The sequence below is a fragment of the Castanea sativa genome, chromosome 4, assembly GCF_040712315.1.
Source record: "Castanea sativa cultivar Marrone di Chiusa Pesio chromosome 4, ASM4071231v1".
Classification (NCBI taxonomy): Eukaryota; Viridiplantae; Streptophyta; class Magnoliopsida; order Fagales; family Fagaceae; genus Castanea; species Castanea sativa.
The window spans coordinates 39,312,608-39,330,785 of NC_134016.1; the positions used below are offsets into that span (position 1 = coordinate 39,312,608).

General features: G+C 43.2%; 1 protein-coding gene across 2 annotated transcripts; it reads left to right on the plus strand.

Annotated features, from left to right (window-relative positions):
- The first annotated feature begins 12,586 nt into the window (after positions 1-12,586).
- LOC142631516 (protein NRT1/ PTR FAMILY 2.11-like) lies at positions 12,587-15,314 on the plus strand. 2 transcript variants are annotated; one of them, XM_075805679.1, is made up of 4 exons: positions 12,587-12,757; positions 12,850-13,067; positions 13,453-14,012; positions 14,324-15,314. In XM_075805679.1, the coding sequence occupies exons 1-4, from the start codon at positions 12,676-12,678 to the stop codon at positions 15,219-15,221; spliced, it is 1,758 nt and encodes a 585-aa protein (XP_075661794.1). In that variant the 5' UTR covers positions 12,587-12,675; the 3' UTR covers positions 15,222-15,314. The 2 variants fall into 2 exon arrangements, with proteins under 2 accessions (XP_075661794.1, XP_075661795.1); XM_075805680.1 differs by having other exon boundaries at positions 12,600-12,757; positions 12,850-12,969; positions 13,481-14,012.
- Positions 15,315-18,178: the final 2,864 nt, after the last annotated feature.

Genomic DNA, 18,178 nt, shown 5'->3' on the forward strand with positions numbered 1-18,178 from the left:
GGGTTTTCAAGAATTAGAAGTTTCTACAACAACTTCTTACTTTGTATTTGTAAGCGCACAGTTGCACCTAGACCCAAAGATAGACGTGGGCTCAGGCCCAATGAGCCTTAAACAATAAGATTTGTAGAGTGTGGATTTGAAATCTAGTTTAGGAGTGTTGGAAACTTGACAAACAAGCTAGAATGCCACAATCTTTGCAAATAATAAACAAATATGACAAGGGAACCTCCTTGGACATAAGCCGAGGACGATTTATGTATTATTTCTCTTTTATGCCAGAATTACAGTTCTTAGTACTTTTTCTGCTAACTCCCCCCTCCCCTCTCTACCACCTTCTTCAAGTCCTTATATAATAGCTAGAAAGTTTTTATTCTACTGTCCAGGGGTCATTTCCCTATTAATGCGGCTAGGAAGGTAGGTGTAGGGTCTTTAATGTGGAGATAGCGGCCTTTTCATAAGATATTTCCCTCACACCGTTGCGTTTGGAGGGCGCTTAAGTCCCCCTTTTAACCAACGGTTTTTACGTAACCCTGCCTTGATCTTTTTAACGAATCCTAGGGTCATCGTGGGTCTATCCGAGGAGATATTCGTCCTCGGACGAATCCTCAGGCTCTCATCTCGTGGGCCGAGCTACAGTTCTAAGAGGCTTTTAGCCTAAAACAAACTAGAGCCCATCAACTAAGCCCGAGGCCCAAATACTTGCTTAGGTCCTCTTAGTCCCCACAATAGCCCCTCAAAACTTTATTTTTCCTCATCCGAGGAGAAAAATAGGGTTGATCCGACCAGAGCTCCCTCCACACGTTTCGTACATCACCATGCGTGTGGGGGTCGTTTCATTCCTAAAAAATGCCGTTTGGCGCTTCGACTTCCAGAACGCGTGCATTTATGACTGCAAGTTACACTTTGTTCCCCACGTTCAACGGTGAGATGAACATCCAACGGTCCTCATCACCCCCTGAAAATTTAGGTGGGAAAAATCCAACTTCGAGGCCGCCTCCCGCACGTCATGACATTTGGAAATCCGCGCCCTCATTGATTTCTTCAGAATTCAATCACATCAAAGCATTAATCATCATCTTTTCTCTTCAGAAACCCGTGGAAACTCGCATAACTGCAAACTCGTAAGTCCTTGCTTCCTCTACCTTTTTCTTCTCGGATTCTGTCCTCGGCTTCCTTCTTAACCCTATTCTTTCTTGAAGCCTGCCTTTTACTTTCTTTTAGATGGGTAGATTTAAGTGTTTAGTTGATACCGCCGCTGGGATGGAAGGCTTTAGGGCCAAATACCACATTCCCAGCGACGTAGGTTTGAAATATTGTCCGACAGAAGCCATAGGTGATTCTAGGAAAACGGGAGAGGTCATTATCCCCATGATTGCCTTCATAGAAGGTGGGATGACCCTCCCCATGAGAAGCGTAACTAGGGAATACCTTTGCAACCATAGGTTGTGCCCAGACCAGTGCGCACCCAATGTATTTAGGGTCTTAGGAAGTGTCGACGCTCTAAATGAGCAGATGGGCTTAAACCTCACTTGGCACGACATCGTGTTCATGTATGAGTGCCACAAACTTACAAATGTAGGTTACGACATCAAATCATGGTCCAGTGTAGTTAGGCCGATTTCCTGTCTGCCCAAGTCCAATAAAGGCATGAAGGACGACTACCTCATCGCCTCAGGCAACTGGCATGATGGCCCTCACTACCCGGTTGTATGGGGAGACCCAAGTGTGACTTTTTAGGAGTTCATTTCTCTACCCCGTACTTCAATCTCAAAAATTTCTATTTGTTCATTTCCTTTTACACATCATCCAGTTTGATTTCTCATATGCATTGCAGATCTAACCGTGCTTGGTTTTGTTGGTATTCTTTCTTACAGATAAACAACTCGTGCACCCTCGTTTGAGCCACTGCAACGTTGCTGATCTAAATCGCGTCCTGCGCTCAGAAGTATTTGTGAGTGAAGACTTGCAACTTAAAGTGGCCCATTTCATACTAGGCTGCGGCCCAATATCCTCGGACTTCCAGGAGATAGAGAACACCACTATTGTGGGGGATAGAAGGCGTAAGAGGATTCACGTAGCAAGACCGCACTTTCTCGCCGACCAAGACATTCCCGACGACCCCAACACCATCCTCTACATGCAACCTATCGCGGCGATCCCTCTCTCGACGCACTCTCAAGCAACTGCTGTTCCGGAGGAGCAAGTATCCTCTTCGCACACGTTGGACGACGAGATAGACCGGTTTCAACTCGAGGACGCTGAAAGACCCCGAGGGAACCAGTTTGTCGTACTATCTGACGAGGAAGAAGAGCCTGCCGAGGCCTCCGGAGTTGCAGGCCTAATAGTTGCCCATCCCGAAGACGATTTAGAGGAGGAAGAGATGGACGTGCTCAGCGGCCTTCTAACCAAAAGGGGCGAGAGAGTCGCCCAAAAGAGAGCGGGTAGGTCCCAAGTTCCCCCGGCTTTGCCACCTCCCCCTCCTCTAACCGATCCTAAACCTTCAGTTGAGGAGCCAAAGATGAAAAGGAAGGGGGAGGCCGAGGAGGCCGGTGGCGAAAAACCAAAGAAGCCCAGGTAGCAGCCATAACAAGCCCGCAGCAGAAACTGGACAAGGGCAAGGGACGTGCCCGTTCAGTTGAGAGTTGGGAGATTAGGGACATGGCCGAGGTACGCCGAGCACCGGCTACCTGGTCTCCTGACTTGAGATTGGACGGAGCACCAATCTATTACCAGTCCAGCATCAGGGCACTCCAGCAAGGCCACACCCACCATCTGGTCGAGGCGTTGAAGCGTTCTCTTTTGTTGCCCAAGGATATGGATGCCTTGGAGAAGATGAGCCAGCCCCAGCTGTTCTTTTCTTTGAAAAGGGACTTAGCCCTGGTATGTTTCTCTCCGTGCGCATACTTTATTCTTTATAATATCTGGCTATTTGTAAATATTTTACTGCTCCTAACCCTCTGATACTTTGTCACAGGCCGTTCAAGAGGTCTTTGCTGCTGAGAAGTTCATGGAGGATTCTCAGAAGAGGGCCAGAATGGAGCAGGAAATTCGTCTGGAGACTGAGAAGTCTTTAGGCCAGGCCCTAGCTGAAAACGAGAGACTCTCCTCTCAGTTGGCCAACTTAAAAAGAGAAAGAGACGGCGCCGAGGCCAATCTGAGAACGATGATGACTCAAGTAGAAGGGCAACGCAAGCTTCTTCATCAAAAGGATGATGAGCTCTCCCAAGCCGAGAAGGAACGCTCGGACTTGGAGAAGGAGCTTGCGCGATTAAAGAAGGAAGCTAGCACCTTCAAGCATTCTCTGGAGGCTGCAAAGCAGGCTAGTTACAAGGAAGGGGTAGCTGCAACAGAGGAACAACTGACAGAGGCTTTCGCGGATGTGTGCCGAGAATACTGTCAGCAAGTCTGGGGGGAAGCCCTAAACGTAGTAGGAGTTCCTTCAGCCTCCGAGCTGAGGAAGTCCGAAAACATTTAGCTTCCCCTAGACATACAGGAGATAGAAGAGACTCCTGATGCTGCTCCTGCTCCTGAGACAATTCAACCTGCTCTTCCTCCTATGATTCCAGAGCTCATTCCGGATCCTACAGAACCTTCAGGTTCCAACAAAGAGAAGGAAGGGAGTGGCGGTGCCGAGAAGGGCTTGAGCCAGAGTGTAGAACCTGTGATCCCTCCAACCACTACAACAAACAAAGGAAAGCAAGTTCTGTCTTCCTTTGAGCTGGAATTAAAAGACACTGAGGCTACCAACACTTCTCAGCAAAACCCTCCTCCGAAAGCTTAGGGTCATACATAGGTTTTTTTTTTTTTTTTTTTTTTGCTTAGAACTTTCCATGTAGTGAGACATGTATCAACACAATTAATAAAAGACAATTGTATTTGATTTTGATCTGTATTGTGTTCATTTCATCCTTTGCTTTTTATGCTTACCCCAAAAGTTCTCATTAGCACAAAGTAAAAGAAAGAATGAGATAAATAACTCCACTTTCAGCAGTTGACCAATTAAAACTTTAAACAGCAATAAACATATTTGCCTTATGAGGTAAAGCGTGAAAGAACCTAACAAAGACTGACCTGGTTTGGCTGGTAAGTAGTACCTTCTTTTGCAAACCCATGTAATATTTAAGACTTATAATCTGAAATGTTAAGTCTAGTAAAGTGTGGGGTCCGAGAATCCTTCCTTACCAAATTTCTGCCTGACACTTAAAGATATATAACATAAGACCCAATTCTAACCATGATTTTATTCAACAAACAATCAGATATAAATTTCCATTAGGTATGTAGTCCGAGGATCATACATGAGCAAGTTTCTGTTTGATATTTAATAATAGTAACTTAAGATGTTAATTTTTCTAAAGTAGAAGGCCCGAGGACCCGGCATAACTAAGGTTCTTATTTAACAAATAATAAGATATCAATTTCCACTAGGTATGTAGTCCGAGGACCGTACATAACCAAGTTTCTGTTTGATACTTAGTAAAAATAACTTAAGATGTTAATTTCTCCAAAGTAGAAGGCCCGAGGACCCGGCATAACTAAGGATCTGTTTAACAAATAATAAGATATCAATTTCCACAAAGCATGTAGTCCGAAGACTATACATAACCAAGTTTCTGTTTGATACTTAGTAACAGTAACTTAAGATGTTAATTTTCCCAAAGTAGAAGGCCCGAGGACCCGGCATATCTAAGCATCTGTTTAACAAATAATAAGATATCAATTTCCACAAGGCATGTAGTCCAAGGACTATACATAACCAAGTTTCTGTTTGATACTTAGTAACAGTAACTTAAGATGTTAATTTCCCCAAAGTAGAAGGCCCGAGGACCCGGCATAACTAATGATCTGTTTAACAAATAATAAGATATCAATTTCCACAAGGCATGTAGTCCGAAGACTATACATAACCAAGTTTCTGTTTGATACTTAGTAACAGTAACTTAAGATGTTAATTTCCCCAAAGTAGAAGGCCCGAAGACCCGGCATAACTAAGGATCTGTTTAACAAATAATAAGATATCAATTTCCACAAGGCATGTAGTCCGAGGACTATACATAACCAAGTTTCTGTTTGATACTTAGTAACAGTAACTTAAGATGTTAATTTCCCCAAAGTAGAAGGCCCGAGGACCCGGCATAACTAAGGATCTGTTTAACAAATAATAAGATATCAATTTTCACAAGGCATGTAGTCCGAGGACTATACATAATCAAGTTTCTGTTTGATACTTAGTAACAGTAACTTAAGATGTTAATTTTCCCAAAGTAGAAGGCCCGAGGACCCGGCATAACTAAGGATCTGTTTAACAAATAATAAGATATCAATTTCCACAAGGCATGTAGTCCGAGGACTATACATAACCAAGTTTCTGTTTGATACTTTAAGAGTTGTAATTGATAGGTCCACATACATTTATAACTTAAATCACAAACGACAAAAGCGCCATTTATTAATAATAATACCTTCGAAGGTTGTTTACATTCCACGGACGTTGTACAACTCTTTCATCTAAATCAGCTAGTCGATATGAACCTATACCTGCTACAGATATAATCCGATATGGTCCTTCCCAGTTCGGTCCTAATTTACCCCAGGCTGGGTTTCTAGCAGCACCCACAACCTTTCTCAGAACCAAATCCCCCAACGCGAGTGGTCTAAGCTTCACATGGGCATCATACCCTCGTTTAAGCTTTTGCTGATAATAAGCCATTTGGACCATAGCTGCCTCTCGCCGTTCCTCAACTAAATCTAGGCTCTTTTCCAAGAGGCCGTTATTATTTTCTGGGCTAAAAGTACTCGTCCTCAACGTGGGAAAACCAAATTCTAAGGGTATGACTACCTCGGCCCCATAAGTCATAGAGAATGGCGTTTCTCCTGTGGATCTACGCGGCGTAGTTCGATATGTCCATAGAACGTGTGGTAGTTCTTCTACCCATTTGCCCTTCGCATCATCCAGCCTTTTCTTGAGTCCACTAACTATCACCTTGTTAACTGTCTCGGCCTGCCCGTTTCCCTGAGGATAAGCTGGAGTGGAGTATCTATTTATGATGCCCATGTTACCACAGTATTTTCTAAAAGCTCTACTATCAAATTGAACGCCATTGTCCGAAATGAGTGTATGTGGTACTCCAAATCTAGTGATGATGTTTTTCCAAACGAACTTCTTGGAATCGACATCCCTAATATTTGCCAAGGGCTCAGCCTCTACTCATTTGGTGAAGTAGTCGGTCCCCACAAGCAACCACCTTTTGTTTCCCACAACTCTCGGGAATGGTCCTACTATGTCTAATCCCCATTGAGCGAAAGACCAAGGACTGAAGAGAGGGTTAAGGACTCCTCCAGGTTGATGGATGTTAGGAGCGAATCTCTGGCATTGGTCACACTTTCTCACATAGTCTTGAGCTTCCCTTTGCATATTGGGCCACCAATATCCTTGTGTCAGTGCCCTATGAGCTAGGGACCTTCCCCCAGTATGGCTCCCACAAATTCCCTCATGCAATTCTTCCAAAAGCGCCTCCGTTGATTCAGGGTGCACACATAACAAATATGATCCGGAGAAGGACCGTTTATACAATTTCTGATCCTCGGACAACCAAAAACGCGATGCCTTTCGATATATCTTGTCTGCTTCAGACTTGTCATCGAGAAGAGTGTCGTTTTTCAGAAAAGATATCATAGAATCGATCCAATTAAGTCCAAGCCTTATCAAATGGATTCGGGCTGCCCCCACGGTGGTAAGAGCTGGCGTTAGCAAATCTTCGACAAGGATAATCCTAGGCAAACCCTGAGCCGAGGACGTCGCTAAGGTAGCCAAAGAATCTGCATGTGTATTCCCACTTCTGGAAACGTGAGACAAAATAAAGGAATTAAATTTGGATTGTAAACGTTTAACCTCGGTCAAGTATTCTTTCATCTTGCGGTCCCTAGCCTCCATGGTTCCCGTCACCTGACCGACCACTAATTGAGAATCCGAGAGCATGTGAACTTCCTTTCCGCCCATCTTATGTACCATGTTCATGCCGACCAAGACTGCTTCGTATTCGGCCTCATTATTAGTAGCCGAGAACGCCAACCTTAAGGATTTTTCGAAGATAATCCTTTCGGGGGATACCAGGACGAGTCCGATGCCAAACACTCTCTGGTTAGCCGCCCCATCAACGGATACGTTCCAAGCCAAAGGTCTTTCGTTAGTAATCATGCCAACTTATTTCTCATCCACGTGTGATTCCTTCAAAGTTTTTTCCAACAGTGGTTCAGCAAACTCTGCCACCAAATCTGCAAGAACCTGACCCTTCACCGAGGTACGTGGCCTGTATTTGATGTCAAAGGCTCCCAAAATAGTTCCCCATTTAGCCACCCTTCCAGAATAGTCAGCACTATGCAACACTGACTTGAGAGGCAGTTGGGTTAAAACTACAACGGTGTGGGACTGGAAATAATGAGGAAGCCTCCGCGTGGCATGAACTACGGCTAGAAGCACTTTCTCCAAAAGTAGATAACGTACCTCGGCATCATTCAGCGTCTTGCTGACGTAATAGACCGGCCTTTGCACCCCACCGTCGTTCCTTATGAGGACCAAGCTGACCGCATGGACGGCCACTGCCAGATATGCAAATAAGACCTCATCTACCTCAGGCCGAGACATAATGGGTGGCCGGGAGAGATATTCCTTAAGTTGTTGGAAGGCTACAACGCACTCATCGGACCACTGGAACCCCTTCCACTTATTCAACAGTTGGAAGAAAGGCCTGCATCAATCAGCTGATTGGGAGATGAATTGGTTAATAGCGACAATCATTCCGGTTAACTTCTAAACTTTCTTTGGATTTCGAGGTGGCTGCAAGGTTTGAATAGCTCTGACCTGTGTAGGATTCATCTCTATTCCTCTATGAGTGACCATATAACCTAAGAACTTCCCAGAACTCACACCAAAAGAACACTTCGAGGCATTAAGACGCAACATGTACTTTCTAAGTACTTGGAAAGTGTCGTCCAAATCTTTCAGGTGCGCAGATATCATCTTGCTCTTCACTACCATGTCATTCACATATATTTCAATGGTCTTTCCAAGCTGGAATTCAAACATCCTGGTCATCATCCTTTGGTAAGTAGACCCAGCGTTCTTCAACCCAAACGGCATCACCTTATAATGATAATTACCTGTTGGAGTAATAAAGGCAGTTTTCTCCTAATCCTTTACCACTAGCGGGATTTGGTGGTACCCCTAGAAGGCGTCCAAAAAACTCATCCGAGGATGGCCGACCGTGGCGTCCACTAGTTGGTCGATGCGGGGCATCGGGAAAGAGTCCTTTGGGCAGGCTTTATTTAAGTCTGTAAAGTCTACACACACTCTCCATTTTCCACTCTTCTTTTTAACCACGACCGTATGCGCCAACCACTCTAGATAAAAAACCTCCTTGATAGCCCCAACCTTCTTGAGCTTGAGCACCTCCTCTCTAACGGCTTTGGAATGCTCCTTCGAGGAACGCTGTGGGGGCTGTCTTCGAGGAGGAATAGCAGGATTGACATTCAAATGATGACAAATGAAGTTTGGGTCAACACCCGGGGCCTCATAGGGGTCCCAGGCAAAAACATCAATGTTGTTCTTCAGAAACTCCACTAATTCCATCTTCTCCTGGTGAGGTAAACATATCCCAACCTGAAAGAATCTTTCGGGATCATCTGATATCAAGAACTTCTCAAGGTCTTCGCACATGGCATCCTCTACTGTCACCGCGTCGGGCGCATCCAGAGTCGTTAATTGCTACAAGTCTTTCACAGCCGAGGTCGAGGACTGCGGTTCGGTCTGATGTAGTATTACGGCCGATATGCATTGCCTGGCCATCAATTGGCTGCCGAGAATCTCTTCAATACATTCTCCCGAAGGGAACTTCACCTTAACATGCAAGGTGGAGGAAACAGCTCCCAGGGCGTGCAGCCAGGGCCGAGCAAGGATGGCTGTGTATGGGGAATATGCATCGACCACGATAAAATCCACCTCGACCGTCTCGGAGCCAGACTGCACAGGTAGGCGAATTTGTCCCTTAGGTATAACGGTCTTCCCTTCAAAACTTATCAACAGCGAGTCGTAAGGGGTGAGGTCCTCTAATTTCAACTTTAGCCCCTTAAATAAGTCAGGATACATGATATCTGCGCCGCTGCCTTGATCAATCATTACTCTTCTCACATCGTAATTCCCTATCCTCAGCGTAACCACTAGGGCATCGTCATGAGGTTGGATGGTCCCAACCTTATCTTCCTCTGAAAATCCCAAGACGAGCACGTTTAGCCTCAATCTCTTTGGCCTGGAGCCCCCCTCCTCGGCTTGGGAGTCCGAGATGGCCAGCACCCTAATAGGACATGAGCCAGTCCTGCCCGGCACCGCAAAGATGACGTTGATCATTCCTAAAGAAGGCTGAGATGAGTTATTCCTCTGATTATTCAAGCCAGACTAACTGCCCTGCCTGCTAGGTTGGTACAGGTGCTACTTCAACTTCCCTTCGCTAACAAGCTGCTCCAAGTGATTCCAGAGGGTCCGGCAGTTCTCTATAGTATGACCCACGTCTTGATGGTACTGACAAAAGAGATTCTGATTCCTCTTGGCAGGATCCCCTGCCATCTTACCGGGCCATCTGAAGTAGGGTTCCTTACGGACCTTCTCCAGTAGCTGGTGTACCGGCTCTCGGAACACAGTATTAACTGCCTGAGGTGCCGCCGAGCCAGACTACACGGAGTAATCTCTTCTCGGCTTGCTGTTGTGATACCTGTCCAACCTGAAATCCCTTCTCTCCTGCGGGATAACCTTTGCCTTACCCTTCCCTTGCTGTTGGTCTTCCTCAACCCTTTTATATTCATCAATACGGTCCATGAGGCGACGTACGCTCCGTATGGGTTTTTTAGTCAAGGACTTTCTCAAGTCATGGTCAGTTGGAAGGCCCACCTTGAAAGTATTGATCGCCACCTCATCAAAATCACCATCTATCTCATTAAACATCTCCCAATACCTGTCGGAGTATGCTTTCAACGTCTCGCCCTCCTTCATAGCCATAGACAACAGTGAGTCCAACGGTCGAGGAACTCTACTGCATGTAATAAATCGTGACGCAAATGCTCTAGTCAGCTCCCCAAACGAACTTATAGACCCCGATTTAAGACCGTTGAACCACCTCATAGCAACAGGTCCCAGGCTAGAAGGGAAGACTTTGCACATCAAAGTCTCACTGTGAGAATGCACAGCCATTCTCTGGTTGAAGTGGCTCAAATGTTCCACCGGGTCAGTCCGGCCGTTATAAATGGTGAAGGTGGGCTAGGTGAACCTCCTGGGGAGCCTCCCATTCTCAATCCTGCGCGAGAATGGCGATTTGGAGAGCTGGTGCAACGCCCGGCTCATGGCATCGTTCCCTAAGTCCCTGGAGGGGAGCTTCCTGGTCCTACGACCCGATAGGCCATCCTCTTCACCAGAGGACGCTCTGCTGGGGGGTGACCATGACCTAGAGCTGTAACTACTTCCCCGGGATCTCCCGGAAGATATACTGGATGAGGGTGAAGCATGCCCGGGCCTGACGCGGCGCAGCTTCTTCTTAAGGTGATCAATCTCCTTCTGCATGGCTTTAGCACCATCTTCATGGGCGGTACTGGCACCTCCAGTGTGAGTACGACTCGTCCTAGGATACTCAGTGTGAACGCTACCCTCTCGATCCCTCCGGCGTTCAAGGCGTTCGAACAGATCCTCCGGTTGCGATCCCTGAGATTCTGCATGGTGTGAGCCTAAGCCTGCCATAGTGTTCAAGTTCCTTTTCAGCACTAGATTCCCACAGACGGCGCCAATTGTAAGCGCACAGTTGCACCTGGACCCAAAGATAGACGTGGGCTCAGGCCCAATGAGCCTTAAACAATAAGATTTGTAGAGTGTGGATTTGAAATCTAGTTTAGGGGTGTTGGAAACTTGACAAACAGGCTAGAATGCCACAATCTTTGCAAATAATAAACAAATATGACAAGGGAACCTCCTCGGACGTAAGCCGATGACGATTTATGTATTGTTTCTCTTATATGCCAGAATTACAGTTCTTAGTTCTTTTTCTGCTAACTCCCCCCTCCCCTCTCTACCACCTTCTTCAAGTCCTTATATAATAGCTAGAAAGTTTTTATTCTACTGTCCAGGGGTCATTTCCCCATTAATGCGGCCAGGAATGTAGGTGTAGGGTCTTTAATGTGGAGGTAGCAGCCTTTTCATAAGATATTTCCCTCACACTGTTGCGTCTGGAGGGCGCTTAAGTCCCCCTTTTAACCAACGATTTTTACGTAACCCTACCTTGATCTTTTTAGCGAATCCCAGGGTCATCGTGGGTCTGTCCGAGGAGATATTCGTCCTCGGACGAATCCTCGGGCTCTCATCTCGTGGGCCGAGCTACAGTTCTAAGAGGTTTTTAGCCTAAAACAAACTAGAGCCCATCAACTAAGCCCGAGGCCCAAATACTTGCTTAGGTCCTCTTAGTCCCCACTGTATTCATGTTGTACAATTTTTATTTTATATTTTTGTTTTTTACCTATTCAATTTGTTTATTTTTGACATTTTAGTTTTCTTACATTTGAAATTTATTTACCGCTATGTAAAAAAATTAAAAAAATTAAAAAACCAAAGTTTAATGTATTTACCTCTGTTAGTTTTGAAAAAATAATAGAGTATACACTGTAATTACACTCCAATTACTGCTTTCATATTTTTTTAACTCAATGGTTCTTTTTTGCTGTCAAACCTTTCGCAATTTATGTTTGGTTTCAACAAATATTATGTTTAGCACACTTTTTCTTATTATGTGCAACACATATTAATTTGATCTTGCAATCCCATAGACAATAGAAAATCTCAAAACATAATTGAGGGATTAATCTTTATTTGATTTTTTTAATGCTAAATATGAAATTTGGTTCTTGCAGGGTTTAGGATCATTGACCTAGATACATGAGAGTTTGACAATGAAAGTTTCTTAAGTGGTTAAACACATTTCTAAGGAACTTTAAGGGAAGAAAGAAATTTTTTTTTTTTTTTTTCAATACTTCCATTATTATATATAGGGTCCGTTTGGGTACTGCTTATTTTGCTGAAAACTGGAAACTGAAAACACTGTAGCAAAATAATTTTTAAATGTGTGAATAGTACTATGAGACCCATGTTTAATATTTTTTTTTTCCTGAATAAAGTGGTAGTGGGTCCCGTGAACAGTGCGTGATGTCTCCTAAACAAAGTAATTCGCGTGCATCAAAAAAAAACAAAAGAAGGAAACGCCAGACGCAGACGCCGGCTTAGTGAGTGTACTGTAGCGTGGGTCCCTTGCATTTGTAAACACAAATGCAGAAAACGTTAAATCCAAATGCTCACATGGTATAGATAAGTATAGATGTTGTTTTTAGTTTTTTATTCTTCATTGATTTCATGATTTAAGGAGAACAAATTATTGCATTGCACTGCACTGATAAATCCAAAACTCTCATTTTCGGACAAGTATTTCTGAAGGTGAAAGAAATGACTCCACTGAGGGAGGAACTTAAACAAGTGAATAGCATAGTGAAACTTCAATGTCTTTCCTCTCAGTTCTATATATATATAGTAAGCATTTTCTATGCAACAAACAAACATATAGCAAAACCAGCAAAGGGGAAGCGCAGGGAGATATGGAGAAGAACAACAAGGCCGTTACAACAGATGAGCCTCAGATAAACTACAGAGGAATTAAAGCCATGCCATTTGTTATAGGTAAGAAAAGAAAAGGGAAAGAGAGGAAGAGCATAATTCTAAAACATTAATTTTTTTCTTCTTCTTCTTATATTTGATGACCAATGATGCAGGCAATGAGACTTTTGAGAAGCTAGGGACCCTTGGCACATCAACAAACCTCTTGGTCTATTTCACTACTGTGTTTAACATGAAGAGCATCACTGCCACACTTCTTATCAACATCTTCAATGGTACCACCCACTTTGCTACCTTACTTGGAGCTTTCCTCTGTGATACTTACTTTGGCCGTTACAACACGTTGGGTTTTGCCTCAGTCGCCTCTTTTTTGGTACTGCTATCGCACTACTATATATTCACAATCTTTCTGTGAAGTTTAAACATAGTTTTAGATAAGCATGTGTGCATGTTCCCGTAAGAAATTGTAAACAACAATAACAAAACTGATGCCAAACTAAGTTTAGCATCAGAGTACTGAATTCGATTTTCCCATTTGATAAACCATTCAATACATAGTGTACCTCCAACTGGATCCAAGTCATAATAGCTTCACTTCACTAAACTATGTTTCCAGGATTTAATAATGTACAAACTTACACGTTATTTAAAAGGAACCATTCCAAATGAAGAATATCCATTTCCGTACACTTTTCATCTGTGACCGTTTGATACCTTGCATCTCTAATCTTTTTTCTTTTCTATTTTTTGCTTAAAAGGGGATGCTTGTACTGTGTCTAACTGCAGCAATTGCAAAACTGCATCCTCCCCACTGTGAAACAAAAGAGATAGGAAATTGCCCTGGACCAACACCATGGCAAATGGCTTTTCTATTAAGCAGCCTGGGACTACTTGTTGTAGGGGCTGGTGGCATTAGACCGTGTAACTTGGCCTTTGGTGCTGACCAATTCAATCCCAACACTGAATCTGGAAAGAGGGGAATCAGCAGCTTCTTCAATTGGTACTACTTCACCTTCACTTTTGCCATGATGGTATCTTTAACATTCATTGTATACGTGCAATCCAGTGTGAGCTGGGCCTGGGGGTTGGCGATTCCTACTTTCCTGATGCTCTTATCATGTGTACTCTTCTTTCTTGGAACACGAATTTATGTGATTCTAAAACCCGAGGGTAGTCCTTTGGCAAACATAGTGCAGGTTATAGTGGCCGCAGTCAAGAAGAGGCAATTGAAACTACCAGAGCAACCATGGCTCTCCCTTTTTAATTATATTTCCACAAGTACCATCAACTCCAAGCTTCCTTACACGGACCAGTTCAGGTAACAGAAACTGCTCATCTACTAAAGTAAATTTTATTCCTTAAAACTCTATGCCTCTTGCCATTTTTATTAGTCTCGTACCTTAAAATTTGGTTGTGAGACCATTTATCGATCATACATGAGTATAAAGTGAAACAATGTACATAAGATTTCTATTCATCACACATCTATACATTTTCCAAGTTTTGTGTATTAAGACTATTCTACCTTTAGGACACACTCAACAAAGTCCAGTTACACATTGACCCTTTTTTCTTTAGCTGATATGGCCCGAAATCTGCAATAACCAACCAAGGCAATGATTTCCTCAGGTTTCTAGATAAAGCTGCAATCAGAACCCCTGAAGACCAACTAAAATCTGATGGATCAGCAGCCAATCCATGGAGACTTTGCAGTATGCAGCAAGTGGAACAGGTAAAATGCGTGATGAGAGTGATTCCCATATGGGTCTCAGCCAGTGTATACTGTATTGTCCTGGTCCAACAACAAACATACGCAGTATTCCAAGCCCTCCAATTTGATAGACGCCTTGGCAATACCAATTTCGACATCCCTGCTGCCTCCTACGCTGTTTTCAACATGCTTGCCCTCACTATCTCGATACCAATCTATGACCGTATCATAGTCCCAATACTAAGAAGGTTCACAGGCAAAGAAGGTGGCATCACAGTCCTGCAAAAGATGGGTGTTGGCATGGTTCTTGCTATAATCACCATGCTTGTGTCAGCAGTTGTTGAAGAAAGGAGAAGAACATTGGCTCTCATTAAACCAGTAGGTATAGACCCAAGAAGAGGTGCAATTTCTTCTCTTTCTGGTATGTGGTTGGTACCACAGCTATCACTGGTAGGACTTTCTGAAGCATTTACTGTCATTGCTGGAGTTGAATTCTATTACAAGCAATTCCCAGAAAACATGAGAAGCATTGGTGGGTCTTGCTTATTTGTTGGTTTTGCTATGTCCAATTACTTGAGTAGTTTCTTGGTGTCAGTAGTTCACAGGACTACTGCTGCAAATGGGCAATGGTTACCTCAAGATCTTAACAAGGGAAGATTGGATTACTTTTATTACTTGATTGCTGCAATAGAGGTAGTAAACTTTGGTTACTTCATAATGTGTGCAAAGTGGTACAAGTACAAAGGAAGTGGCACCAGTGTTCATGAAGTTGACAAGGGGAAAATGCAGTCCGAAAAAGAAAAACCTCTTGTTTGAAACATTATTTAGTTAGAGATTCTAGTATCGTTGTTTAAGTGTTGTAAAAATACGTGTGGGTTAAAAAGTATTGTAGAAATACGTGTTTCAATATGTAAACACTATAAACTGTTGTTTAAATAACTGTACCAAACACCTGCCTATATATGAGGAAATAAAGAATGCCTAGAATTTCATCAACAATGGAAAAAAAAGTTAAACACCTAGAATAAAAAATATATATTATGTTTTCTTAGAGTTCTTCTGTATACTCCATCAATTACAATAAGTCATTTGTTAAGTTGTGGTTCGTGGTTGGTGAAACATAAAATAGAATACTCACTATAGTACAAGGGATTTTCACTTTATAGACGTTAAAAATATTTTTGCTAATGTGCTCTTTGTTTGTTCACATGATGATCAAATCATTGTTTTAAAAACTGGACTGGACTAGTCGATTCAACTGAGAACCGGGTCCAGTCCAATAAAACCGGCCAAAACCAATAAAAAATCGGAACTGAAGGCAAAACCAGTTTTGGCCCGATCCAATTTCTAAAACCATGAATCAACATAACTTGATATGGCCATTAACTCCTAAAAGATTAACTTAAGTGGGGCAAAGTGGGCGCCTAATACTTTCATATCTTATAACCCAAGCTCCAATATTAGAGCAACAGTTCTAAATTAGTGAATTATCCAATGTAATTTTACATTTTCAAATGTAACTAAGAACAAAATCCATTTAACTTTTCTTACATTTTAAATAAATACTAATTTCTTGTAATTTCCGTTTTTCATTCTATACAATGTAATTTGAAATCTCTTAATGAAAATAAGTATGTATTTCATTTACATTTCTAGATTTCTTGTTTTTAACCTTAAATAAATAATTGACGACTCCAAAATGTAAAAACCTCGATCTAGGTGTAAGATATTATCGATAGGGTCATCACCTAGAGACTTGTCTTAATCCCCTGCCTAAGTTGTGATTTCTCATTCTCACAACTATATGTGCATGAACCAACCCACTTAACTAAGGCCCAAGATCAGTTTAAGTAACCAAAGCCAGCCCATTAGATGGAAGTGGACCTCAAACCCAGTTGGGGTGAGCCAAACCCGACAACACGTGTAATGGGACATAGAAATTAATTTTTGGGGGAATCCCATAGTGCTCGGCCTACTACCATTGATGAGGTAGTGGGAAATTGATGAAGAAATGCTTAAACTAAAGTCGGTTGCCAAGAGTTGTTAGTGCCTTTGGGGAACTCACTACCAAACGCTATTTGGCGTCTGGAACATGTTTCAAAAGAATCCTCAAAAGGCATGATGGTTTCTTGGGATTCTAGCGAAAGTGGAGATGCATGAGAATTGGTGAAACAATAATGATTAGTACCCCACTAAAGAGAGACTATATAAGGAGAGGGAAGGTAGACAAGGGGGTTGGTTGGAAAAAAAAATTGGAAAAATTGTGAAAATTTGGGAAAAGAGTTGAAACAGAGAGAGGGGATGACAGTAAAAAGGAAGAAGAAGAACTACCAGAGGACCAGGCGTGTAGGTCCAAAAGTTCACAGAAAATATACAAATTGGAGTATCTAATTGGTGTTTGGAGCCATACCCGTAGGATTCTTAGGAAACCCACTAATAAATAAATTAAGGGCCGAAATCCTTAGCCTAAGACAACAGCTCTCATAGGTTTGAAGACCACAATTGGCACTGTTTGTAGGGATCCTACTCAACCAGAGGCTTCGAGCTAGCTTGATATTGTCCAACTATGGAGGGTCCGCATGCTGATGAAGGCTTTGTTGGAGGAAATCATTTGAGGGCTTCCTCAAGGGGTTGTAGGAGGTTGGAAAGGGAGTGTAGAAGGGAAAAGAAATGCATGCAAGAAGGGTATCAACTAGGCATGATTCAGACAAAGGGTCTTTGCAAAGGGAACGAACCGTATCTTATATCCCCGAGCGATCTTATTACAGCAATTGGGAATGAGTGCTGGAGAATTTACGAAAGCAAGTTGAGGACCTAGAGATTGAGTTGAGAGGCTGATGTTGTAGGAGGGACCCAAAAGACTTGTCTGATAACCCTGATAACACAGGGGTAGAGTCACCTTGTGGTGGCAGTTCACGTTGGTCGAGGGACAAATCTCACGAAACCATGGGGCGTCCTTATGAATCCCCCCATCGTAATAGGCACAAGCATCATAATGCCACGTTGGACGCCATGAGTTGGGTGTTGAGGAGAGCTACCTGTTCACCCTTTTTAGATGAAATTGAGCGTATGGAAATGCCAAGGCATTTCACCCGCTTTCCATTTACCATTTATGATGATAAAACCGATCTGGTGGAGCATGTAAGTCACTATATTCAGAAGATATCGCTTTATTCCCAGAACGATGGTTTGATGTGCAAGGTGTTCCTGTCCAGCCTCGGATCAACAACAATGAGGTGGTTTAATGGTTTAAGAAAAGGCTCTATTCGCAATTTCAAGGAGTTGATGCAGGCATTAGGGGCGTGATTTATAACGTGCAGCGAGGTTCCTCAACCAATTAACGCATTGTTGTCCATAAGCATAAGGAGTGGGAAGACCCTCTGATCTTATGCAAATAGGTACTGAGAGTTATATAATGAGATAGGAGGGGGGAATAAGCAAGTAGCCACTGGTACCTTCCGGCTTGGGCTCCCTTAAGAGTCAGAACTGAGGGACTCTCTAACCATGCGTCCCCCCAAGAACATGTATCAGCTTATGAGAAGAATTGAGGAGTATAAGAGATTGGAAGACGACTACCTACAGGGCAAAGGCAAAGCCCCAGCCTCTTCACAATACAATAAAGATTATCGTCCCAAGAGGTTTCAACAGAGAACTAGAAGGGAGCCAAGGGTCTTGAGTATGGACTTGACGTAAGATCCTCGAGCGAATCAAGAATGAACCTTACTTTCAATGGCCAAGGAAGATGGGTGGGGACCCGGCTAAAAGGATTCTGA

Excerpts from the sequence above, each read along its gene's own strand:
- LOC142631516 (XM_075805679.1), top strand. The coding sequence starts at position 12,676 with ATGGAGAAGAACAACAAGGCCGTTACAACAGATGAGCCTCAGATAAAC. Across the intron at positions 12,758-12,849 it reads AGCCATGCCATTTGTTATAG|GCAATGAGACTTTTGAGAAG; the intron begins GTAAGAAAAGAA and ends CCAATGATGCAG. Across the intron at positions 14,013-14,323 it reads CCTTACACGGACCAGTTCAG|GTTTCTAGATAAAGCTGCAA; the intron begins GTAACAGAAACT and ends TGATTTCCTCAG.